The sequence below is a fragment of the Pygocentrus nattereri genome, chromosome 7 (genome assembly GCF_015220715.1).
Source record: "Pygocentrus nattereri isolate fPygNat1 chromosome 7, fPygNat1.pri, whole genome shotgun sequence".
Taxonomy (NCBI): domain Eukaryota; kingdom Metazoa; phylum Chordata; class Actinopteri; order Characiformes; family Serrasalmidae; genus Pygocentrus; species Pygocentrus nattereri.
This window is the reverse complement of record NC_051217.1, coordinates 38,184,948-38,212,187: the sequence shown is the minus strand read 5'-3', so window position 1 is coordinate 38,212,187 and position 27,240 is coordinate 38,184,948. Positions and strand designations below refer to the sequence as shown.

Genomic DNA, 27,240 nt, shown 5'->3' with positions numbered 1-27,240 from the left:
AAATGGGCATGTACACGTACAGTACATCGAACTCTTCCTCATCGGATGAATGATGATCCATGAAGGAAACTGGACAGGTTGCAGGGGAGCGTGGAGTATTTACGAGCATGTTCAGGAGCATTTATTAATGCATGCGGCGGAAAGTAAAAAGCAGGATTCAGAGCTGTAGGGGTATAGAAGAGGGTTTATAAGCAGCTGAGTCCAAAGACCCCCTCCACTCCACTGCATACAAGGCTTCCTGTAAACACTCCAGAATACCTTACATCTTTTCCTTGGAAAAACATACATCACTACATGTATCAGTTTCAAGACCCCAAGGAGGGGCTGCCTGTTTCCATATTGCAAAGGGTTTAGAGGGGGTAACAGAGTAACACAGAACCTTTTTCATAAATAATGATGCAGATGACGCTCAGATGTACATTATGCAACACAAAGGAAAACGTACTTTGGAATAGAATGGAACGGTCTTGGAAAAATCTTATTTACAGTGTTCCAAAATGTAGTCAATCATTTTACAGGCATGCCTGGTGTCTGGAATTTGCATCTCTGCTTTCTATGAAGGGTATATTTTAAAATATATTACGGTACAAAGGGCACTTTTTTACTTAGGCACATTATTTAAAATAAAATGTGGAATACATCAGAAATATTCTGAAATATTCAGGACCGAAGTGGGACCTGTTTTCAGACTGAGAGGTAAAAGAGACCAGTCCACCTTCAACTGTCTTTCTCCTGCTACACACACAGCAGTCTTCATGCAAAATAACTTTATCTAGAATCTTTTTATCATCATTTTTTTTTTATTTCTTACTCTTATTTGATATTTATATGTTACACTAAAATAAACAAGGTGGCTTGTCAGTGATAAAATAAAAAGTGGTGAAAGCTTTTAAATGTGATGTAATCATGACAGTTAATATACTTTAAAGTAATGCTAGCCAGATAAGTAAAGTCAGTTTCTCACTGCTCACCTGCTCGGATAGGTCCTCATCCTCCTTAAGTAGCTTTTTAATTCTTTTTTTAAGCTAATGCAGAAACAGTACTGAACTTCGCACAGTGCTGCCTGTTGTCTGCACTAGTACCACACTGCCTCTCTGAATTTGTTATGCTAATCTTCTGAGAGTGACGTTACCTTCTTACTTGAATTTCCGTTCCAGCTTGAATCATACACACTAGCACCCGACATCGCTTAAAGTGGAGCAGGAAACTTCTGCTCAGGCTCTGACAAAGTTTCAAAGTTTCAGGCTGTATTTGGGTTTTTCCACAATCCCAGGCCTAATGAAAGCTCTAATGAGGCTAATATAGCTAATGGGTAATGGACGTTTATCCCTTATCAGTTATCAAAAACTACCTGCCTACACTAGCATCAAACTGTGATGGGTTGTCAAGTCATCTCAAATAGACTTGCTTACATGTTTTCTGACACTGAACAATATACAGTAATATCTATTACATATGAAGCTTAAATTGTTTGTATACTTCGGTCTGTTTGCATTTGGTGAAAGCAATTTGTTATATATTACTTGATAGCTACATTAGCCTTCTAATTTCAGTGTTAAACATTGGGAAAAAAAACTTCTCAAAGTTTGTATATTTGGGAAACTGTAAATTAAATTTTTTGCCAAACTGCTGCTTTTACATCATAACCTAATACATCATAACCTGATACACTTGAATATCTGGCTATGCACTGTCTATACATCCAATACACCTATAACACTTGCCTATGCACATCTTGTCTACATTCGACACCTGTACCTACTGACTATGCACATTTTGTCTGTCTTTTACTGTCTTTTGTCTTTGCACCGTTTACTAGGCATCTTTTACTACTGCACTGGAAAGGTAACCCAATAGTGTTTCGTTATACTGTACTACCCTGTATTGTATAAAGACAATAAAGTTGAATTGAACTGTATTGAATAACATCTTCACTCTTGAACCCATAAAGATCTTCCCTTGCTGTTTGTCTACAAAGCCTTGGACACGGGAAGAGAGAACCTTATTGTGTCTCTCCTCCACTGTTGGTGTAGGTGCAAGTGGCATTTTATTTCAACAGCACGTTTCGTTCCCAGATGGCAGATTTTGTGCCTCACCAATGCCTGACCTTCCACTTTGTCCTATTCAGGGACAACAAGGCCAGTCATTGCAATTGTACTGAACCAGTGCTATTAAGGAGTTTCCACATTCAACAACGCCTCTGCGTGTTTCACACCGGGTGATTCCCACCTTCAGACTGAAACTATGTGTACTGGGGGAAGAAAAAAGGGTTCCACACAAGCAGAACGTGCATCCGTTGCGTCATGTGAACACTGTTATTTACTGCCTGCATGGTAACTGCGCTCATGAATGTTCATTGTTGAATCCTAAAAGTTGCTGGGACGGCAAAAGTGACATTCGCTTAACATTCTTGTGGTCTTTGCAGCTGCTGCCTTGTAATGTTTGCTGAATGCAGCCTGTTGTCTGATGGATGTGCTGCTGCTGTCCCAAAATCTAGATTGCCACTGCAAATGCAGCTCATTACAACAAACTTGAATGGAGTTCAAATTGGCTGATCAATGTTGTGCTTATCCAGATGTCAAATCATACTTTGGCCAAATCCCATGTCTTATTTTTACCTCTACCCTTGTTTTTGAGTGTCACCTTGTCTCTTAGAACTGAGTTACAAGGGGTAGTTGTTAAAATCTTCCCCTATGAAATGGGACCCTCAAATAAACAGGCTACTAGCGCTGCTCTGTAGGTGATCCTGACAGTCTGACAGCAGTGTAGGGTAAAGTTCAGCAACCTCACTGCCAGGCTTTAGTTACATTTAGGACATCTTATGCCTTCAAAGACGGGGGATATGACAATTATTTTTTATCCCCCACCCAAAATTCTTTGGTGACATGAAGTTGAAGTCCTTGATTTGTTCTAGCCGGGTACACAGCTAAGTCCTCAGCCCAGATCTGGCCTACACACTGTAAAGTGAGTAGAGGTAAGGGATGTGGCCCAAATCTGGCCCAACTACATTGTTATTCTACAACATTCACACCAGAATTGTCCCACAGATGTAGACACGAGGCAAAATGAAGCTGTCTAAGATCTGGCCTGCCGGCCTAACATCCACCCGATGGTCAACCAACAATCACAAAAATCGGAACATACTACCCCTAGATGTGAAACTGCAAAACGAAAGGCTGAGAGCTCAATGGTAGGGGCAAGGGGTTAAATAGGACTGGGCCTTAGTGACCACTTCTCTGCTTCAGCACAATTTGCATAGATCTGTATTTTTTTAATGACTACATTTTTCTTCTATTGAAGTGTTTCCATGTTTCCAATTAGCTCCTAATTACAGTTCCCAATTTATTTTAGAATAACACACACTTCGGACCAGATGATTCCAGAAAAGAGAAGACAACCTTCAGTTCTTCTGCTGACAGATGCTAGATGACCTAAGTTTCACTGTGATTCTGTAGTTTCAACTGATACTTTGTTAGATCATGTTCTATACATAAAGGTAAATGCAGCAACAGCTTTCAGAAACCACATTATTGAAAAAAATGAGTAAAATGACAAGTAGCCACTTTTTCATCACCTTTGAAGTATCAGTACCATGGTTTTATGGTATTCTTGCCTGCTCTGGTTCCATAAGTCATACAACTAGCCTTTCCCAAAGGCCTTATCTTCAGAGCAACACTGCAGACGACTGAACAAAACTAGGGTCTGGAGGATGTCTCTCATTATTCTTGGGACTTGAGGCTCACGCCTGAGCTTGTTTCAGGAACCGGGCAGCTTGTGTAATCTACACTCTGATGACAGAATCTTTCCATGACGGAAAAAGCCAATGTGTCCCCTGACAGTAATGATATGATCGAAAACGAGAGGCAGGCAGAGGAACGAGACAAGGCGGCAGAAAGTAATATAGCGCTGAATCAGTAAATGCTGATCTCATCATCTGTGTATATTGTAGCTTCATACAATTCCCTTATCAGCTTGAACACTGTAGGATGGACCACTAGGCTCAGATTAGATTGAACTGAATTATGACAGTCTTCTCCATTGAACATGTTTTTTGATCAACAACTAGGCTTAATGCTCAGAAGTCTAGTCATTACTATCATTGTGCAATACATAATGTAATGTAATGTAATGTGTATATATATATATATATATATATATATATATATATATATATATATATATATATAAGTTTTTTTTTGTTTTTTTTTCTGGATGTTAGTGTGTTTGTTTAACCATTTTCAAACCTCTCCTCAAGGAAGCCCAGTATTATACGTAGTTAAAAACTCATGGCTTGACCAATCAGTGCTTCAGTAAATTGTTCTCATGATGTAATTGATGATAATAACAAGTCTCTGTGGTGGCTGTGAAGGTGTCAAGAAAAAATATGGACCCAAGAAATTCTTGTTACTTTTTATTGTTTTTATGTTTATTTGAATTATGAATATGACTTTATTCTAATGTATATTGTGATAAACTCACTGCTGAGGTAAATTGTTCAAGAAATTGCTTAGATGCCCAAAACTTTTGCACAGTACTGTACACACACATATACATATATATATATATATATATATATATACACACACACACACACACACACACACACACACACACACACACACACACACACACACACAGGGTAATTCAAAAAGATTCATCCAACTTCAAAGCAGCATATTTTTACAACCGTGAGGTTCATATATAAAAGTGGGGGTCATCGAGTTTCTGACCTTCACTGGATGGCTCCTTTCAGTGTATGAGGAGATGAGACCCCAGAGCAGAAAGCGTTTTGCATTCTCCACTTCGATAAGAGTGAATCCGTTATAACTGTGCAACGTAATTTTCGATGATAGTGAACCTCCAACAGCTCAGAATGTTCGGCATAGGTTCCCCAATTGATCCCTGAAATTGCACTGAAAGAGGCGTGTGAGTTTGGGATGAGTTTGACGATGGTGTTGATGTTGTCATACAGGCTGGAGGAGGTTCATATTGATCACTTGTACAAAACATAAGAAATTTTATGCTCAATTAAACCATTTACAGTTTACTGCATTGTTCTGTAATGACTTACAAGTGAAACAAATCATTTTGGAATCGGATGAATCTTTCTGAGGCACCCTATATACATACACCCTATATACTCACTCCCACCCACCCTACCCCACTTGGCAGTGTCTATTTTGATCTTAGGTTTCTTTGTAGCTGGGCATGGGTCATGGAAACCCATTTCATGAGGCATCTAATATTCAGTTCTTTTGCTGATATTGCTTCCGGAGGCACTCTGTAAGGGGAGCCCACTCTGTGAGCTTGTGTGGTCTACCGCCTTGTGGCTAAGCTGTTGTTGCTCCTAGATGCGTCCATTTCACAATAACAGCACTTACGATTGTCTAGGGCAGCTCTAGCAGGACAGAAATTTCACAAACTTGTGGCAGAGGTGGCATCCTATGACAGTGCCATGTTTAAAGTCACTGAGCTCATCAGCACGAACCCGCTCTACTGCCAGTCTACTTTTGTCTATATATTGTTCTTCAGATGACACAAGGCACAAATGTGGAATTTCATAGTTTTAATCTCTGAAATGTTCTCACATATTAAGAGAACATAGTTAAAATGAGGACAGCTCTTCTATAAATAGTTACTGACCTGTACTGTATTTGGAAGTAGGGGCAGGTTTTGACATGTGTGAAAATGGGTGGGTATGTGGTGCCTCTGGTGTTTATTTTCCTGATCTAAACATTTGGGGTCAGCGGAGGCGGTGTGGAAAAGGTCAAGGCCAGTGTAATCACTGTTCCCCAGCACCATTATTGCATCTCAGGGGTGAAAGATGAGCTCTCACGCTGCTTTGTCTCAGAGCGTCCCGGGCAAAAGTGCCTGGAGGGGGAGAAACACGTCCCTGTACACTGAACCCGCTGACTCGGATCACGCAGGGACAAAATAGACGAGTGTAATGAGAGAGAGAGAGACACGCACTTCACAGAAACAGAGAGAAAGCAGAGAGATTAATTGAGCAGGACAGATGGCGGCAGATGAAGATAGGAAAGGACAGAGTGAGATGAATGGAAGGTAAAGAGTGATTCCGGAAGGTGAACAAAGAAATAAATGAGGTGTGAATGGCTGAGAAGATAATAGTCTATGATGAAGTAACTATAACTTCCTTAAAGCCAAACTTTGGCCGTAGTTGCTTTTTCAGTTTTGCACTGGAGCCACGATGCTGATGTATCTGACATTTAGTGGAAGCTTATACCCCATCAATTAGCAACATCCAAACACGATGCCTATATTATCACATGCCCACCTCAAACTGTGTGAAGTTGCTATGTAACCAGAGACCGCAATTAGTGGGCAAAGCAGTTGTTCACTTCTAGCCTTCATAACTTCAGAACGGTTTAAGATACAAACAGGATCCACATATCAGGACATTCAGCAGAGCCACCTCTAACTAGCAAGAATGTCATGAGCTGTGACGTCAGCATTGGTGAGTAATTCAGCTCGTAAAATCACCTAAAATTCTGATATTATTGCTCTGATGTTTGGCCTTCATATTCCAACGAAGGATTAAAACAGTGACATGATTCACACATCAGATCATCATCAGACTCTGTCTCACCATGCAGAGCGATTTCATCCACCTGTGACCGTCCATCAGCCAGAGATCCAGCTCCAACATCACCCAAACCCCACTCACTACTGTTATATTACATCTCTTCGTTCAGCCTTCATATTATAAACAAAGGGCTTCCAGTTTACATCGATTTTGAGTATTAAAAATATCTGATATTAAATATGCAACTCAGTTTTTAATTAAAAATAAAGCCTATCTTGCTCTGTATCAGAGTTTTAGCATTGAGCCTGAATCCAATAAGGCAAGACAATCAATAAATATTTCCACCTTATGCTAATTGTTTATTTTTACTAATAATAAACAACAGAATGAATCACCATCATTATTATTGCACTTCCAGTGCACAGACACTCCAGACTAACAACTTCTGAAAAGATAACTATAAGGGCACTTGTTTTAAAGATAAAAATAACCAAATTTAGCAAGTGCTAGGTAATTTTTTTTTATCAGAAATTCATAAAGATATCACATTTCTGTTAGCATTAACATGTCAAACAATGGCATATCTGAGTAGCCCAGATTCTCCAGAAAATAACAACATATGGCCTGTGTGATTGTCACATGTATATACTTTATAATTACAATTGTAATAGTAATTGCTCCAAATTGTGAAAGAATTTTTTGATTGTGAGTTAAAATTCTTGATCTATGTACAAGTTTCCAATCACGTCCATGGCCACAGGTGTATAAAGCCGAGCCCCTAGGCCTGCAGACTGCTTCTACAGACATTAGTGAAAGAATGGGTCGCTCTCAGGAGCTCAGTGAATTCCAGCGTGGTACCGTGATCGGACGCCACCTGTGCAACAAGTCCAGTCGTGAAATTTCCTCACTACTAAACATTCCACAGTCAACTGTCAGTGGGATTGTAACACAGTGGAAGTGATTGGGAATGACAGCAACTCAGCCACAAAGTGGTCGGCCACGTAAAATGACAGAGCGGGGTCAGCAGATACTGAGGCGTATAGTGCACAGAGGTCAGCAACTTTCTGCAGAGTCAATCACTACAAACTTCATGTGGTCTTCAGATGACCTCAAGAACAGCGTAGAGAGCTTCATGGAATGGGTTTCCATGGCCGAGCAGCTGCATCCAAGCCTTACATCACCAAGTGCAATACTAAGCGTAGAATGCAGTGGTGTAAAGCGCCGCCACTGGACTCTAGAGCAGCGGAGACGTGTTCTCTGGATTGATGAATCAAGCTTCTCCATCTGGCAATCCGATGGATGAGTCTGGATTTGGCGGTTGCCAGGAAAACGGTGCTTGTCTGACTGCATTGTGCCAAGTGTAAAGTTTGGTGGAGGGGGGATTATGGTGTGGGGTTGTTTTGCAGGAGTTCCATTGTTCCAGTGAAAGGAACTCTTAATGCTTCAGCACCAAGAGATTTTGGATGATTTCATGCTCCCAACTTCGTGGGAACAGTTTGGGGACGGCCCCTTCCTGTTCCAACATGACTGCGCACCAGTGCACAAAGCAAGGTCCATAAAGACATGGATGAGAGACTTTGATGTGGAAGAACTTGACTGACCTGCACAGAGTCTTGACCTCAACCTGACAGAACCCTTTTGGGATGAATTAGAGCGGAGACTGTGAGCCAGGCCTTCTCGTCTATCATCAGTGTCTGACCTCACAAATGCGCTTCTGGAAGAATGGTCAAAAATTCCCATAAACACACTCCTAAACCTTGTGGAAAGCCTTCCCAGAAGAGTTTAAGCTGTTATAGCTGCAAAGGGTGGCCCAACATCATACTAAACCACATGGATTTACTGTCTGTGTATAGCAACTCATTATGCATAATCATATGCCATTTCACTACTTTAATCCATAAATGAGAACAAAAAAAGGACACGAGATGAAAAGGACATTAATAGTGGAATCACGCCAAACACACAAGGATTAGCATAAAACACAGTTTATGTTAACCTTCTATGACACAATGTTGCCTCAGGGCAACAAACAAATTAACATTATACATATATAAAGACAACAATAAGGTTAACAATTAAGGGAAGAGTATTTAGTCATTTTATCTCTTAGTGAACATTTAAACCTCATTTTTAACAACCAGTATACGAAACAGAAACCGCCCAAAATGACTTGGCAAAAAGTTCTGGTACCATTGACACTTTTTTCCTTCTCCTGTGAAGTTACCATTTTGGAGATACGAGGTTTTGTTCCAACAGCATTTTCATTTTTTTGGTTATGTGAATTTGCAGAAACGTTTGTTGCCTAGAAGCAACACTGTATGATAATGGAATGGATTTATAGATTTATCTATATATTTCTAAATCTGGAAAAAAATAAATCAAGGACCGTTTTTATGCGAGACAATGACACATTTTTTTATTGCTCTCATAATGCATGCAGTAAAAGTTTAACATCAACTATTGAAACATTTCTGTGACTTGTTTATATCTGAAAGAATATGCTCATATAAATTAAGCACACTCACATGCCTTCTCTCTCTATCCGCCCCCATATACACTCTATAGCTGCATCCAGAATCACTCCCTAAATCTCTGAGAACCCATCTCTGTGAGTGCGTGCGATCGGGTTTGGGTTCGGGTTTCAAATTCATATTACCAGTGGGGCCAGGTCGAGTTGAGTCAGGTCTCAAAGGTGCTGGAAGGGGTCAAGTTTGGGTTCCAATTTCATGCTTCTAAAATGAACAGGATTCATTTTGAAGGCTGGACAATATCTTCTCTTTCACAATCAAATTAGCAAAACTCAAAACACTCCTGGCTATTTCTGGCTCTCTTCCTTTGTCTTACTATTCTATTCTCGCTCTTTCCTTTTTTTTTCCAGTTGCCCCATCATCCCTGTGTTTCCCCTCTTTCTCGTAACTGCAGGAGCAGCACAGATCTGTGCGATTACACCATGCAAGCTACCTCCAACGAAGCTGGCTGACTCTCTCTCTCTCTCTCTCTCTCTCTCTCTCTCTCTCTCTCTCTCTCTCTCTCAGAGTGTTTATATAGACTGCAGAGCTCTTTCCAGCTCACTCTCCATTCAGCTGCAGCTCACAGCACATGCTGGAGCACTGCCAACAGATTGCTCAGCATTTAACAAGGACCAGCCGAGAGAGAGAGAGAGAGAGAGAGAGAGAGAGAGAAAGTGGGGTATTCCATTTCTTCTCACTTTAGTTAGATCTTACTCTCAAACCTGAGACTCAAGCCAAATACGGACAGACACACCACGCACAGCCGGCATGTCAGTGCGGAGGATTCTCCAGGTCGTTTGCCTGGTGGGCTCAGTGAGCGTGGTGGTGCTCCTGCCTCCAAATTATGAGGATGAAATTGAGGTGAACTACTCAGAATACTACAATGAGATCGGCGATGGAGACCAGAGTAATGGTGAGTTTGTTCATGGGACAGCAAACTACTGTAAAAGCTCAAACATATCGCTGCTGTGGGAAGAAAACCTCATATCTCCATTTTTCAGTTTTTGATGTAAGTCGAAAATACCCCATGTTCTTTAAACTGTGTGTGAATTTCATGATGAATGGACCAAAAGAAATGGCCCAAAAGATGTGGAAAAAATGTCTGGTTCCACTGACTTACATTAAAAGTAAAGTAGGTTTTTTTCCTTCTCCTGTAAAGTTTCCATTTTGGAGATACGAGGTTTTCGCCTGACAGCAGCGATATGCTAAATTTATCCTGTAACATGTTAATCTAACCTCTACCTGCAACTCTCAACCTACATATACTGTCACCTGTGACATCTGACAAGAACAGTCTATTGAAACGCACTCATAATAGAACCTAATGGGCAGATGCTGAAGTGTGTTAAATCAACTAAATGATTACCTTAAAATATCAATTCAGCCAGATGTAAACTAAGTCAGACTGGCTTGATGTGAAATAATTCATTGTAGAGAAACATGACTTCTTTATAGGAACCAGGGGTCGCCATGTGTACAAGTCACATACATTTTCTTTACTATCCAAAACCACCAATGAAACCATGAGTTTTGATGATGGTAAAACGGGTACTAGTTTCCTATCAACAACTTGCAATGAATGGATTTTCAACATTTCAAAACCTTACAGACACCAGGCAGCCAGAACGCTTTCTTTAAGAGGCATCTTAGAGGCTTTTAGCTGCTGACGTCTGGTTCCTATCACCACCTCTGTAAACAATTCTCACTTGGTGATGTTCTCGAGAAGCAGAGCATTTCATGCCAAACCACTCAGAGTGACTTTATTCATGTCTTAACTATTTATTTATGATTAGAAAATTCTGAATCAGTGGAATTTCCCTTTAATCTGCACAGACTAACACCTCGTTTATGCATATTGGACAGTGTCTATAGAGGCTGGTAGAATGAGAGAGCTGAGGTCACTTTGGAGAGAATTTCAGTGATGGTGACTCTTATTTTGAGTGGTCATTTTTAGAGGAAACAAACACTCAATTGACTCTCAGTAACAGGTCAAAAACATATGAGGGTTAGGATTAAGCTATGGTTTGAGGTTAAAGTTAGGATTAGGATTACGGCCAGGGTTGGGGCTAGGTTTTGGGTTAAGGTTGAGGTTAGGATTAAGGCCAGAGTTAGGGTTACGTTTAAGGTCTGGGTTGATGTTAAGGCTGGGGTTAAGATTAGGGCCAGGTTTAGGATTAGGTTTTGGATTGAGTTTGAGGTCAGGGTTAGGATTAGGGCCAGGGATATGGTTAGGTTTTTTGGTTGAGGTTAAGGTTAGAGTTAGGATTAGGGCCAGGGTTAGGGCCAGGTTTTGGGTTGAGGTTGAGTTTAAGGTTAGAGTTTGGATTAGGATTAGGTTTTGAGTTGAGGTTAAGGTTAGGATTAAGGCCAGAGTTAGGGTTACGTTTAGCTTTTGGATTGACGTTAAGGTTAGGGATAAGGTTTAGGATTAGTCTTTGGGTTGAGGTTAAGTTTAGGATTGGGATTAGGGCCAGGGTCAGAGTTAGGTTTTGGGTAATGGAAGTAATATATTAACAGTCCATCTACTTAATGTAAGTAACGTTTCAACAGAAGACAAGATATTTACTTCAGTGTATTCAGAGGCTTCACTACTGCTACTTCACTGATAAGTTCTTGATGTGTTACTGATACTCTGTTAAGAGTTCATTAATCATCTACAAAGGACCACTCCAAATAAAGTGTTACTTAAATGATTATTCCAATTAATCCACTTCAGAGACTCAGCAAGCTCGACAGGTGGTGATGTGTTAAAGTACAGATCTGCAAGTCTTACTGCTGATTACAGTATTCATAGTTACGTATCTTTGCGGTTGAAGAGAATGTGATGCCATTATAATCAGGGAGACTGTCCAGGAAAATTGTTGCCATTTAACCTACAGCTGGCTGCACAGGCAAAGAGAAAAAGTCTTGTTCATGGTTTGTGATGATGTAAACGTGCAGGGGCCCTTAGCGGACACTGGGGACAAATCTCTCTCTGTATCTCTCTAAATCACAAACACGCACGCCCTAAAAACAAAAGACCTGGCAGACCGTTCCTGCCAAATGAGAGACAGAAAGAGAGAGAGACACTTTGAACAGATTAACAGATCAATGCTTTGACACATGTATAAAGGGGAACTCCGCCAAGTTTTTAAAATTTGTGCATAATTCAATCATTAAGCTGCAAAAAAAAATTGGTTTGACATGAACTACTCCACTACTTCCACTTCTGAGTCAGAATTTTTCACAGTGGAGTTGATAGGAACCGGACGTCTGAAGAGCTGACTGTTCCTAAAAGCTCCCTTGCAGAAAGTTATTACATGAAATGGTGAAGAATATGATGCCTGATGCCAGAGACACTGTTTCATGAAAGTTCTGAGTGAAGGTTTGGGACTAAAACACATTTTTAAATCCGTTTAATCCTTTTAAACTTCATGTCTTTAAAGACCAATTCATTCAAGGCACATGCAGGGCGGAGTAAGGCAAAATATTCCCCAGTAATAAATAACACGGCTATATATGAATTGTATACTTCATGACCGCTGGTTCCTATGACCACCACTGTAAAGAAATCCCAGTCAGTTCTCCCTGAATTACTTTGTTTCAATGATTGAATTAGCTTTTTTTTTTAATCGTCCCCTTTTGTGTTTTTTTTGTTTTTTTTACAAAAGATGTCTAAGAGAAGGTTAAAGAGGTTAGAGGCTTCATCAGAAAAATGCATTACTCCACCCATTTGAGCTCAACTCCAAAAATCCCATTGTAAATGGAAGTAGCCATTTCATCTTCTCTTCCATTCGAGTATTTAGTTATTAATTATAAGGCTTACTATGAATTATTATCAGTGTGTTAGCAGTAATTATTCACAGTAAGTTACGAGAGAGTGCAAAATCGAGGTCTGGTACCATAAGTTCATTAAAAGGGGAGTTCCAATAATATTTCATGGAAATATACACATAATTCATTCACTAAGCTGTAAATAGAACAATTCAGAGTGGTTTAATGTGATTTATTATTTATTATTTGAGTTTAAAAGCTTTCTATGAAGGAACTGTTAGAGGTTTCTATCACCACTGCTAGGACTACTTCACTTAGTTTCTACAGAATGGAGCACTTCACATCAAACAACTGTAAATGGCACACAATTTGAAAAATGTCCCTTTAAGTTAAATGTGGAGGCCCCAAAACTAAATTAAACTAAATCCATAATAAGCCAACGTTGATCCAAATTCCATACATTGTGTGTGCATGCTTGACTAAAACCTACTGCAGTGCATTCAACAGTAAATGCAGCACAGAGCTTCTTTTACATAGTGATAGACAATGTGGTAGCACATAAAAAGCTCCAGTTCCACATGCTGGTCAATTTTATCATGGCCCAACGTGGACAAGCACATGGCCCAACTACTTTCCAGGTACATTTTATTGAATTGAAACAAAACAAAAAGTTTCGGGTTAGGACCAATACTACTATTTTTTTAAGTCTTTAAACGCTAAGACAAATGTATGAGATAAGGAACTGACATCTGGGCCTCAGAGTTCAAACAATGGTTTTTAACCCCACCTATGCCCTTCTCTACCCCTCAGTGGAGGCCCCCACCACCAATCCGCCCCCTCCCTGCTCTGCCCCAGAGTTCAGCAAGTGGGACAAGCTCTTCACCATGCTGGAGAACTCACAGATGAAGGAGAACATGCTGCTGCAGTACTCAGACGACCTGATGAAGGTGGAGCTGCGCTCTCTGCGAGGGGAGGTGCTGCAGTTCGTGGCGCAGTATGGCGGCTCATGCGCAGCGGCCGTGGAGAGCGCTGCCCGCAGGGCCGGGTCGCAGGCTGACCTCCGGCTGCATCAAGCCCTGGAGCAGCTGAAGGGGGCAGCCACAGAGCAGCAGGAACATCAGGAAGAGGTGCTGCGGCGGATCCAGGAGGCTGTCCAGGAGCAGGCTGCGGGCCTGGAAAGGCTGGAGAGCAGCTGCCTTAACAGCGCAGGAACATGGACGATGCATGGAAAAGAGATGACCGGACGGGCCAAGAGCTTCCAGACCAGGCATGCCACCCCAGACGGGGGAGAGATGGAAAACGGAGCACAGCTGAACCAGGGTGCACAGGACATCTCGGCTGAGCTGCAGAGTCTACGGGAGCAGCTGGAGCTGTATGTGAGGGCCACGTCTAGCCGCGTGCTGCCCGCAGGTACGTCCTAGGAAGCCATTCATTTATATTCAAGCCAGGTTGGGGACTAGTCCATCTGTTTCTCTGATAGTTTGTTAGCCCCCTTTTACCCTGTTCTTCAATGGCCAGGACCCCCAACAGGACCACCACAGAGCAGGTACTATTTGGGTGATGGACCATTCTCAGCACTGCAGTGACACTGACGTGGTGGTGGTGTGTTAGTGTGTGTTGTGCTGGTCTGAGTAGATCAGACACAGCAGTGCTGCTGGAGTTTTTAAGCACCTCACTGTCACTGCTGGACTGAGAATAGTCCACCAACCAAAAATATCCAGCCAACAGCATCCTGTGGGCAGCATCCTGTGACCACTGATGAAGGACCAGAGGATGACCAACACAAACGCAGCAGATGAGCTGTCGTCTCTGACTTTACATCTACAAGGTGGACTGACAAGGTAGGAGAGTCTAATACAGTGGACAGTGAGTGGACACAGTGTTCAAAAACTGTGTCGTCCATTTGTGCAAGTGCAACACAAATCATACCTGCTCTGTGGGGGTCCTGACCACTGAAGAACAGGATAAAAGAGGTCTAAGCAAAGTATCAGAGAAACAGATTGACTACAGTCTGTAATTGTAGAAGTACAAATTGCTCCTATATGGTAAGTGGAGCTGATAAAATGGACAATAAGTCCATTTCAACGTCTGGCTGATCGCAGAACCTTCGCAAAAGTATGAAATAGAAATTTTGACAATGGGTAATGATGGATACTGGTGATGTTGATGGCAGTGAGAAGCACGTGTAGAAACTGGATGTTTTTATTCAAGACCAAAAGAAGTCACCGTTCAATTCCAAATACATCAGCATTGCCTGATTTGAGTTGGCCAAGATTTATTCTTGGTAAATATGAGCGACTGGGATACCAACGAAAATGACTGCACAGGTGACAAATTTGGCCTCAGCACTGTAAATGTTTAACTGTACATTTTGATTTATTTCTATCAGAGTTAGAAACCTGCCAACCAATAGCAAACACAATTAATTACAGTTATACTGGATATACACAAGAGCATGACCCTTTGGGGCCCCTTAAAACTTTCATAAACAATCACTACCAAAACTTATGTAGCGCCCAAGTTCGTAATGTTTAGCACGCAGTGGCCTACATCGAGCATCTCAGCCCAATTCTGTGCAGTCCTTGTTCGGTGTCTAGTGAGCCAGATGCAATTCCCAGCCGAGATCAGCCAGAAATGATTTAATCTGCGCGTGCCCGAGCGGTCTGTGTTATCCGGCCGAGGAAAGCTGGAACAAATGAGAAGCAGAAGGAGGCCTAATCATCTGCAGCGTTGGTGACCACACCAAAGCAACTGCTTTGGAGGGGGATGGGGGTACCGACAGAGAGGAGGCCCATTTCAGAACAGGCTAACTCCTCAGCACTGAAGAGAAGAGACTCAGGAGACTCACAAAGAAAATATTATGAGGTCTGAGAATATTATGAAATGGGTGAATCATGAGCTGTCAAAACTGAACGATCAGCTAAAAAGTAAAGAGCCTGCAAAACTGGACTCTAGAGCTCCAGAAAACCCCCCACACCACCATACAAAACTCACTATATAACTAATGACTATTAGGCAATCGATTAACCTGCTGACTTTTATTCGATTAATCGACTAACATGTGCATCCTTTGGCTCCTTTCTCCTTTGCTACTATCACCATTCAAAGTTCCTTCGTTTATGAAGCAAAGCTTGCTGCACTGTATTTCAATTTGAGCCATCATGATTACTTGAGTAAAATAAATGTATTGATTAAACTAAATTACATTCTTGATGAATCAGCTTAGTACTCAGTTCACAATCGGAATCATAAACAGGTTCTGCTGTCATTTTAAAGCCACGTCTGGCTGAAAAATTCTCCATAAAGGGGAGCATGTGAGTCATTTTTGTGAGTATCACTGAAAGGGAGGAAACCCACACCAGCAGAATCTTATGAATTCATGTATGTAGTTACATATCACATGGAAATTAAATGAAAGGTTTGATGTTACAACTTGCATGTACATGAAATAAAAGATTTAGTTTAATTAAGTGTAGGCTGAACAGCTTGGCAGACACCTAACAGGCTAACAGGCTCCTTCCCTTACACACACACATTTTCTAAGCTGCTTCTCCCTCAGGGTCGTGGGGATGGGGGGGGGGGGGGTGCTGGAACCTATCCCAGCAGTCATTGGGCAGAAGGCAACATTTTACCACGTCCTTGGACTGTGGGAGGAAACCGGAGTACCGGGAGGAAACCCACGCAGACACAGGGAGAACATGCAAACACCACACAGAAAGGACCCTGGTCACCCGGCCGGGGAATCGAAAACAGGCCCTTCTTGCAGTGAGGCGACAGCGCTATCCACCGTGCCACTGTCAGGGTTATACAGCTGTAAATACTGCTATGTAAAGATATGTGTGTCCATGAGAAGTTCATGAAAACAAAGCAGTATTAAAGATTTCTCAAAGAATCTAGCACTAAATAGCATTCTAGATTTTGATGCAGCTTTTCATGCATTCTTGCTACATTGTTGTTTAGTTAAAGTGTCTTATTGTTTAGTGAAGCCCATTTTAAAGTGTAATCTGTCACAATACACCAGAAAAATGATACTGTTAAAGAAGTCAACAGCATAAAACAATTTTATTCATAACTGATGCAATTGACCATCAACTGATCATTTAATCCTTGCTGCACCTGCATACATACTCACACATGCGTATGATTCTTCTTTAAATATGAGTGGAGGTCTAAATAGTTGGCCTGGCCTCTTGTTTCCTATGTCTTTCTGTAACTCTGCCAACAGTGTATACACACAACTGACCATCTAACACAGATATTTACAATGGGCTCTGGCCATTTCCTCCTAAACAAATGAGGTAATGAGCCACGAGGAAAAGGATTCCTCTTGATCTTTGGGTTTTCCCACCAAGGAGACAGTCGCAAATGTGACATTAGCTGTGGGAGGAGGAGGAGGATCTTTCCCCTTTCGGCTGGACAATGGCCAAAATGACCTGCTGTTTACAGTATAAAAGTTGTTAATAAGATAAGCTGACATAAGCCTTCAAAAAAGGGAGGATTCATGGTCGATTACATCAGCGATTGACCTTTCAAAAGAGTAGATCGCTGCACTCTCTGCACATGGGACTGTTTATCAAGTGTGTTTAAATATATTTAATTTATGATTTAGTAATTGTAATTTAGTAATGAAATTGCTTTGCATACATGAAGTACAATTCGGAATACTTTCCATTAACTGCAGAGATGTTCACAAGTTGTTGAAGCGAACCCGAGTCCCAGGTCCCTGGTTTGTGAGTCTGTGTACAGTCTCAGATTTTTTGTTTTGTCTCACTGTAAGTCTGTAGTCTCTATAGCTAGTATGCTAGCTTGCTAGTGTAACAGCTAATCTCGATGAAGTTTCAGTAAGTTTTAAAGGAATGTGATCTGCACCCTTGCAGGTTTCTGATAGATAAGCTCACAACTTCAGCTAAATTGGCTATTAAGCTATCAAGCATATTCGTCAGTTAGTATCCTCCTTCCTAAAGCACCGCCTTTATAGCGCGTCATTCTGTCCTTCAGACTGAAGGTTTTTCTGCGATGAAAGACTAGCTATTCAAAGCCTTACCGCAAAAACGACAGGCAAAGTCATTCACATAAGGTTGGAATCGAAAGCTTTTATTCTTTTACCGCATTGAGGCTGGCCTTCCAAATTGAATTACTTCTGTTTGTGTTTTACTCAAGCTGAAGTCTTAAATTTCACAAGTCTTAAAGTGAGTCCAGACTTGATACATGACTATGTATCACTGGATGCTGTCAACTGTAACAATGGAGGAAAATACAGACAAAGTCTGAGAACTCTTTGGTAATACTTTGAGATGGTAACACGATGCAGGTTTGAAGCAAGCATGTGATTCATATTTCATCCCTTAAGTTTGGAGAGGGATTTGAATTTCTCAGGGCCAAAACTAATTAAACTAATATTTTTCTCTGCCACCACATCTAGGCTGCGACATGGCTCTCTTCTACCCTATGCGCTCTCCGAAGATCCACGCTGAGATCATCCCCCAGCGGTCCATGCAGACCCATGCCTTCACAGTATGCCTGTGGGCCAAACCTACACAAGTGCTCAACAAGACGGTGCTCTTCTCCTATGGCACTACCGGCAACCCACTGGAGCTGCAACTGCTGCTGAATGGCCAAAGTGCCCTCTTTACTGTCGGTGGGGAAGCCCACCTTGTGGAGGCCCGGGGGGCGATGAAGGAGGGTCACTGGACACACCTCTGTGGAACCTGGAGCTCGGAGCAAGGCCTTGCCTCCCTCTGGGTGCACAGCCAGAAGGCTGCAACTTCTCCCGGTGTGGCTGAGGGCCACGAGCTGCCCGAAGGAGGGACCATAATCCTGGGCCAGGAATACCCTGTCGATGGCCTCGCAAAGAGATTCGGCTTTCAGGACACATTCAACACGGAAGCAGCTTTCACCGGGAAGATAACTGGGGTTAATGTGTGGGACCGCATCCTGGGAGAAGACGAGATATACCAGCAGGCAAGGGTGGATGGGAGAAGCTGCGGCAACCGTGGTAACCTGGTTGCATGGGGTGTGTCTGAGATTGTGATGAAAGGGGGCGTCGAATTGATCTACTAACTGACTGTGCTGTTCAACCCCGCCCCCCCCACGCCCCCCACAACCCCCAATTCCGGTAATCTAGTTCTTCCCAATCCCGTTTGTGGAGTACCCCTGCCCTGGTGGTTTTTCTGATCACAAACCAACTAGTCAACTAATTACCAAGCCTTCCTGGGTTGAAGTGGAGGTATTAGAGCAGGGAAAGGCTAAAATTTCTAGGGAAGGGTTACTCTAGATCCAGGATTGCTATTTTCCAAGCATTCTCCTTGCAAGAAAGCATTCATCAACGGCCCGTTATACTACAACTACTTAGCAACAAGACTCTACTCCATTTAGATGAATGTCTGCTCTCTTGGGGAGTCTATTTGAGTTTTCCGAGGAATTACACAGGAACGCTGATGAAACCACAAGTACCAAAAAGCAAAGCAAGGAAAGAGAGGATGGAACAATATATTTTTGCAACAAGGTGGAGTGTGTTTGAGTGAGTCAAGGTGGTGCCATAAGAGGGACATTATTCTTTAAAAGACATTTTGTTAAAATTTCAACCCCTACTTGTCCATGCTGTGTTCTTCCGACTTATTATATTTATCAAAATGTTTACATTCAGATCTGGCAAAATTAATGTTGTGTAATCTTTTCGTCCTTTTGTGTCATTTTTTTTCCTTTGTCATATATTTAGTGGGTTTTTTTTGTCCTTAAGTACTATGCAAATGAATAATGCATTGTTTTTCTTTTTATCTTAACAAAGAACGTTGCTACATTTTGATAACGGAATTGTGTGAAATGTTTACAAAGTCCCTGGGGAGTTTACCTGTTTCTGCTAATGTGACATGTACCATACTGTAAATTGTTTTTTTTTTTTAATGCTAAGAAGTTCAAATGAACATATATTGTATATAGATCTTTGCTGTCTATTACTGAAGGTCTGAAAAGGTGGACTTTAATAAAGAAAACTGTTATATATAGAATTTCTGGACTCTGGGGATAATTTCTTTCAGCCATCCCACATTTTGACTCTGTAACGTTCCACTGTCCACATTCCGTTGTGCCAACATGGTAAGAATAGATGCTGGTTTGACATTAGCATGTCCAAAGGGAAATAATAGCACACAGCATAAAAAGAGGTCCTAGATCAACAGAAAGAAAAAAGAAAACTGCCCCAAAACTCAAGTCTTCCAGATGTCACTGGATCCATAGTGCATGCTTAGCCAATTTCATAAAATATGTAAAGGATTTCCTTGTGCTTTTCTTAGGGACAACGTAAAGACATCATTTATTGGGGGGGGGGGGGGGGGATGGGGGGATGGGGGGGGGGGTGAATGGGGGTTTGGGGAGTTTGCAGGGGGAGTAGTCATACCAGGCCTGGCCCTTCAGGAGAACCACAGACCAAAAGACCAAAAATAAATAAATAACACTAATAAAATATATAAACTAACTACTATTGAAGGCGTCAATGTAAGAATGGTGAAATAAATGACATAACAGAACAAGTTACAGTATTTTCAGTGCACATTTGAGGTACAGGCTGTCATCCCACTGTCAAAACCACAGTTGAGGAACAGCAACACTTAAGAGAAAAAGCCAAGAACTGCTCAGTTTCTCAACCTTGTTTCACTCACTTTTTTCTTTTGAGCCAATTAATAATATCAACTACAAATTCTAATGACCAAAATGAAAGCATCCATCAAAATTAGGGGCAGAGAGAGCTTGACAGTAGGAAACATGCCTGAGAGGGAGGATAAAGACAGCTTGGATTATGTGAAAATAAATAATAAAAAACAAAATGAGAGGCAAAAAAGAAAGAAAATCAACAAAACATCAGGGGCACCCCAAACTTTTGCATATGACTGCAGGTCTTGAATTGGTCAGCAAGTCCAGATGGATGCTGACAAGCAGGCTGCATTCTTAAAGCTATGTAATTCAAAATAAGTATGCCCAAAGGGGCCTTTGGGAGCCATGCTGGGGCCCTTGATGTCTCAACAAACTCCCTCGTTCCCCTTTTACCCACAGCGCTGCTGTACACAGAGGGGGTCCTGATCTCTTAACGCACTCCAGACTTCTACCAACACACCCACAGTTCCTGCAACATAACTTAAGACGAATGCTCGTGCATTCACATGGTCAAAGGCTCTCCTGGGGTTGAGACTGTAAAGGAAAAACATAACAGTTCAAGCTGAGTTACCTGAAGAACATGGAAACTTCTGAACTAAAGGAAAGCAGAGACATGTGTGCTGGCCAGGGTAAAGGCTCAAGGTAATGGGTATAAGCTAGGCCTAGAAGGAGATTTCCATGGCCTTCAAATCACTGTCTGCTGATGGGTCATTTGCTTTTCTGCCCGACTGCAAATGGTTCCCTCACTCAATCCTTTAATTGAATTAAAGCAAACCTCATCTGAAGCAAACCTGTACCCCACATGACCTAATCTGAACTGCATTAGCTCAGCACAGAGGGGTCATAGGGTCCCTATTCCCTATGCAGCTGAAGGAAGCTGGGTCTGGGTGGTGTTAATGAGTGAAAGAGGGAGAAAATGATACACAAACATCCCCACAGGTGGTCAGAACGAGAACTGGGATGAAAGGTACACCATTAAGGCTGAAATATCTTGTTAGCCATGCTCACCACTAATTTGATGCATATGCAGGGTCTACAAAAGCCTCATGTGCTTTAATGAGTAATGTATATGCTTCACTGCTTAATAAGTGAGGTAAGAGCATCCTAATGCAAGTCTTTATGTTGAACTTAAGCACATGAATTTCTTCCATGTGCATGGGATTTGGTGTTCTGGCTGACTAAAGCAAACAAGACTCATTTCATGTACTAGCACCCTACATAAATTACCTAGAGTTTTCTATGGTGAGCATAGTCCAATGAGCCAAAACATTGTGATCCTGCCTAATATGCTGTTGGACCTCCAATTGCAGTCAAAACAACTCCACTCCACCAAGACACAGACTCTACAAGACCTCTGAATGTGCCCTGTGGTATCTGGCAAGAATAGTTACTGTAAGTTGCAAGGTGAAGCTGCCACGGATCGGACTTCTTGTTCTAGACAGATGCTCGATGAGATTGATATTCAGGGAATTTGGAGGCCTTGACCTCTTCGTCATGTCCCTCAAACCATTAGCGGAGAAAGTGTACAGTATAGCAGGCACACTATACTGCAGAAAGAAGCCACTGCCACTGGGGAACACCACTGCCATGAAGGGGTATACCTGGTTGGTAACGATGGTAGTTAGGTAGGTGGCACGTCACAAACTGATGTTCACATGAATGCCTGGACCCAGTACTTCTGAGGGGGATGTATACACACAGGTGTATTTGCACCTCGTTGTGTATGGGCTTGCGTAGCCTCAGGTTGGTCTGAGTGCCAATGATAACCCTTGTGAATTGTCAAAGGTGCCCACAATAGGACATGTTGGAACTGGATCTTGGAAGGAGGTCGCCATGTCTGATAAGCCTAGATTCCTTTTCATTTATGTGGATGGCCGGGTACCACTTACCTGGGGAAGTGATGGCACCAGGATGCACTGTGGAAAGAAGACAAATCGTTGGAGGGAGTGGGATGCTCTGGGCAAGGCTCTGCTAGAAAGTACTGGGTTCAGGCATTCGTGTGAACATCAATTAGACATGTGCCACCTATCTACCTACCCAGCTCTTCTGTCAGTTTGGACCTGATGGAATGGCCAGTTTGGAATGATTGATGAGCCTTGGGCACTTGACACCCTGTCACGAGTGTTCTTGACTGGGGGGACTGTTATACCACTGTACTTCAAACTTACCTAATACACAATTCACTTTTTTGTTCCAAACTTCAGACACCTCATTTGAATACTCAATTCCAGGATAAGGTCTAAAATCCGCATATCTAAATAATGATATAATTTCCTAACAGAAAATGAAAGACAGACAACCAGAAGAAAATGCAATGAGAATGAGCAGTACAGTGGAGGTGGACAGTAAAATAGAGAGATGGAGTGAAAGATTTGTGTGAATGTTAAAGTAATACATTTCTCAAACAATGAAGGTTATCTGTTTTCCATCAGCAGTGTGGACTGAAATCAGGCCAAGCATTTGTGCTTATGCTTGTATTGCCTTTCTTCTCTGATTGCATGTTATAGCTCATCACCAGTACCTAATGGAGTCCAGGAGTAGAGACTATATACAGGGCACAAGGCACAGCATGCAGATCCAACGCCAGCACTTCAGTGCAAGCTGTTGTGCTTTTTCATGGCCAGTCAACAGTTCGGCCTTCAGTTTTGAGAAAAAGGGCAACTGTTGATTGGAGGTCACCATGACGGTTTCACAACTGGGCATTACGTAAGGCTCTCTTGGCTGAGTTTGTCATTCATGAAGGCCAGATTGGTGTAAATACTCTTTCTAGACTAGAGGTGGAGTGAAACATACCAACTCTAATTTCTTTACATTGGTGGTGATTAGCAGGTTTACAAGAAAAATACAGCCATTTCAATTTCTATTCAAAAGGTCAGGTGAACTTAATGTGTCTTCTTTGTTTTTTATATGTATTCATAAAGGTAAAAAGTGGTAAATTTACCTGCAGGGAACTCCTGAAAGCAGCTGGAAATGTGTGGTTACTCTGAACTGCATGGCACTGCAAAACCAGGCCAGAGCTGCTTTGGTAAAAAGTGCCTTTCAATGCATGTTGTATATTTTCCATACTGTGAACTTGGAACCACCTGAGTTCAAGAGTAAAATGAAAAGCTAATAAATAAAATGAAAAAAAAAAAAAAAAAAACTATGATAACCAAGTTGAATAAGTCTACACACTCTTTCATAATGGGGGCTGGAGCTGAGTTCAGAGATGATACTTCACTGTTCAAAATTATGTCCAAAGATAAGCAGCATACACTTGCCAGCAATGAAATGAATCATGATTAAAACCCAATTAAAATCAGCTATTTTTTTCAGCTGTTCCTGATGTTTTTCGTGACTGTGCATCTATGGTCCATGAAGAGCTCATAAAACATCCCAATGATAATACCACTCATCAACTAAAGAAAACTGTACATACTGTGAAGCATGGTGGTGGAAGCATCATGTTCTGGAGCTGCTTCTCTTCAGCTGGGACACATGTTCTAGTCTGGACAGATGCTATAATGACTTCCTCCCTAACCTAAAGACATTTGGCACAGAACTTGCTAGCCTCTGTCAGGAAGCTGCAGAAGAATATTTCCAACATAATAATGATCCAACGCTCAAGTTAAAGTCAGCCAAGGAATGGTTAGAATTTGCAAGAGCTTGAGCTATTTTTCATAAGGAACTATAGGATAAAATTGCTCAAAAGTCCAGCTGTGATGGCTTTTTTAAAGACTCATTTAGAAAGAGCTACTGCTGTAATAAATGTAAAAGGTTATTCAATAAAGTATTTAAAAAATTTGCCATCTTAAAACTGTAATAAAACAATGTGCCAGATATCAGGCAGAATATTTATAACAATGTCATGCGATATTTTTCTGTGATATAGCTTTTAGAGCCATTGAACTCATCAGATGTCCGGTTCCTATCACCACGAAAATGAATTTGGCCATGATTTATTGCAGGATTGTGCTTTAAAGCAAAAGCACAGACAAAATTACCTTAAATCTTTATATCTAGATTAAAGCAATCATCCAGCAAACTGATTCAGCTAGTAGATCTGATAAAATATGCTTTTTTCATTTGCCTTAAAACATTCTCTACTATAAGAGAATTTTAAAAAACACATTATAAGCCAAAATCTTGATGAAACCCAGGCATCAGGCAGCATATTCATAACCATAACTCTGACAGCTGGATCTTATCACCAACAATATGATGACAATCCTGGCTCCACACATTTCTCCACAACAGAGCATTTTACATCCAATTACTCTGAATGACTGTGTACATTTTAACCATTTAAATTGTCCTTTAGAAAAAAAATTAGTGAACAGAATGAGTGAAATTCCCTTTAAGAACTTGATTATTTTGATTGATTTAAATCAAGTGAGTGATGAGTTAAGCAGTTTATAAGATGTTCTATTACTTGTTAGCTACATTAGCCTCGAAGCTCCAGCACAAAAGTAAAGAAGCAAGTGTCAGAATTCAAACATATCTTGGCGGATTAACTACTTTTGGTGCAAGGGGAAAAATGTGTACATTGACGTTTGGCCAAACAATCACTTTAACAATCTGTAGACTTTCCTTGAGCATACCGCATTGGCACGGCACGTTTTTACACCCAGCGCAGCCCAGTTAGAACTCACTTGCATGGTACCACCCCATTTGTTAAACAAACAAATGTCTGGGGTGTTTGATGACTTTTCTTACATGGGGTGGAAACAGGAAAGCAGTAACAAGGGGAGGAGGGGGTGGGCATTCTCTGCTGTAGATTAACTTCTAACAGCCCTCATTAGCCCTGTTTGGGTAAGCAGCTTTGTCTTGCCTTTGCAATGCCATGCAGCTCAGAGGAACCACACACTTCCAGCTCCCTTTATCAGAAGAACCCTGCAGGCAAACTGTCCCTAATGACTTGCCTAATGAATGGCGCTAAAGGGACTTTGGACAGAGATTTCTCCAGTGAGCGCTTAAGAACTGCCTTCACTACAATACAGTTCTTAGAAGTGGAGCAACAGTGGGGTCAAGGCTTCTCAGAGTTCTTGCTTCAGCAGCCAAGATACTTGGTCACTAGATCACATATTTTGAATAAGCAATACTCAGTGGTTTTAAAAGAAAAGCAAAACAACAATAAAACTGGAAATTGCCTTAATACATCTTACTCATGAGAGGAAACTGCCAACATTTTTTAACCCATATTGACCTCAACACTGTACACTGATCAGGCATAACATTATGACCACCTCCTTGTTTCTACACTCATTGTCCATTTTATCAGCTCCACTTACTGTATAGCTGCACTTTGTAGTTCTACAGTTACAGACTGTAGTCCATCTGTTTCTCTGATACTTTGTTAGCCCCCTTTTACCCTGTTTTTCAGTCATCAGGACCCCCATGGACTCTCATAGAGCTGGTACTGTTTGAGTGGTGGAGCATGCTGTGTCTGATCCACTCATACCAGCGCAACACACACTAACACATCACCACCACATCATTGTTACTGCAGTGCTGAGAATGATCCACAACTCAAATAGAGGGTCCATGGGGGTCCTGACCACTGAAGAACAGGGTAAAAGACAGCTTGTAACTGTAGAACTACAAAGTGCACCTATACAGTAAGTGGAGCTGATAAAATAGACAATGAGCACAGAAACAAGGAGGTGGTCATAATGTTATACCAGATCAGTGTAAGTGTTATTGCTTTGACATGGAAGCTTCTAGGAGCAACAACAGCAGTAGACCATGCAAACTCAAAGAGTGGAGCCACTGAGTGCTGAAGTAAAACCTGCCTATCCTCTGTTGTACCATGACTGACACAGCCTGTAAAATCAGCACAAGACTGTGCATCCTAATCTCATGAAATGGTGCTTATAGTAAAGTTTGGTTGAGGAGGGATAATGGGCTGGGGTTGTTTTTCAGGGTTTGTGCCCCTTAGTTCCAGGGAAGGGTGAGGTTAATGCTACAGCACACAAAAACATTTTAGACAAATACATGCTTCCAACTTTGTGGCAGACATTTGGTACCCTTTCTTCTTCCAGCCTGACTGAGCCACTGTGCATAAACCAGGATCCATAGCTTGAGTTTGGTGTGGAGGAACTCCAGTGGCCTGCACAGAGCCCTGACCTCAACCCCACTGAACACCTTTGGGATGAAGTGGAATGTCAATTGTGAGCCAGGCTCTTGACCACCATCAGTGCCTTTTAACTCGCAAATGCTCTTTTAACTGAACAGTACTAATTTTCTATAGACCCACTTGAAATCTTGTGCAAAGCCTTCCCAGAAGAGTGGCCACAAATGGAAGGGGCAAGCAAATGGATATTTATGCCAAAGGTGTTGAAGTCAAGAGTGATGGTCAGTTCTCTACATACTTCTAGCAATATAATGTACTTGTAGATGCTTATTATTAATCACCAGGCTTTCTGTTTATTGTTGCCTTTGGAAAAATCAATAACATTTATGTGAACATGAGTTCTATGAGCTGCGCTTATTTAGGGCTGGAAAAATCAGGCACATGCAATATTCCTCTGTACTTCATTTTCCTACTGCATTTGAAGGAGGTCCTGCTCAATGCAATAAACACCCAGCTGAGGTCATTATCTCGCAGAAGAAACAATCTGTCCAGGTGTTCCTCTGTTTACACAGCTGAGAGCAGAGGGTGAGAGTGTGTATAAATCTTTCACTCGTAAATATAATTCAATACAGACTCATTAAAACACATCATACTGCTGGAAAGGTGAATACAGTGAAACTGCAGGCTTGAATTTTCAGGCAATCAAAATCTTTGAGGGGATTTTTGCAGAT

General features: G+C 41.6%; 2 protein-coding genes across 4 annotated transcripts in view; one reads left to right on the top strand and one right to left on the bottom strand.

The window, feature by feature from the left end:
• The window catches only part of veph1 (ventricular zone expressed PH domain-containing 1), a 177,810-nt gene that overhangs the window by 108,421 nt on the left and 42,149 nt on the right, over positions 1 to 27,240 (bottom strand). The gene's annotated exons all lie outside the window — the stretch shown is intronic.
• Positions 9,607 to 19,814, top strand: ptx3a (pentraxin 3, long a). Its single transcript, XM_017715438.2, has 3 exons — positions 9,607 to 9,967; positions 13,618 to 14,217; positions 18,230 to 19,814. The coding sequence occupies exons 1-3, from the start codon at positions 9,823 to 9,825 to the stop codon at positions 18,865 to 18,867; spliced, it is 1,383 nt and encodes a 460-aa protein (XP_017570927.1). The 5' UTR covers positions 9,607 to 9,822; the 3' UTR covers positions 18,868 to 19,814.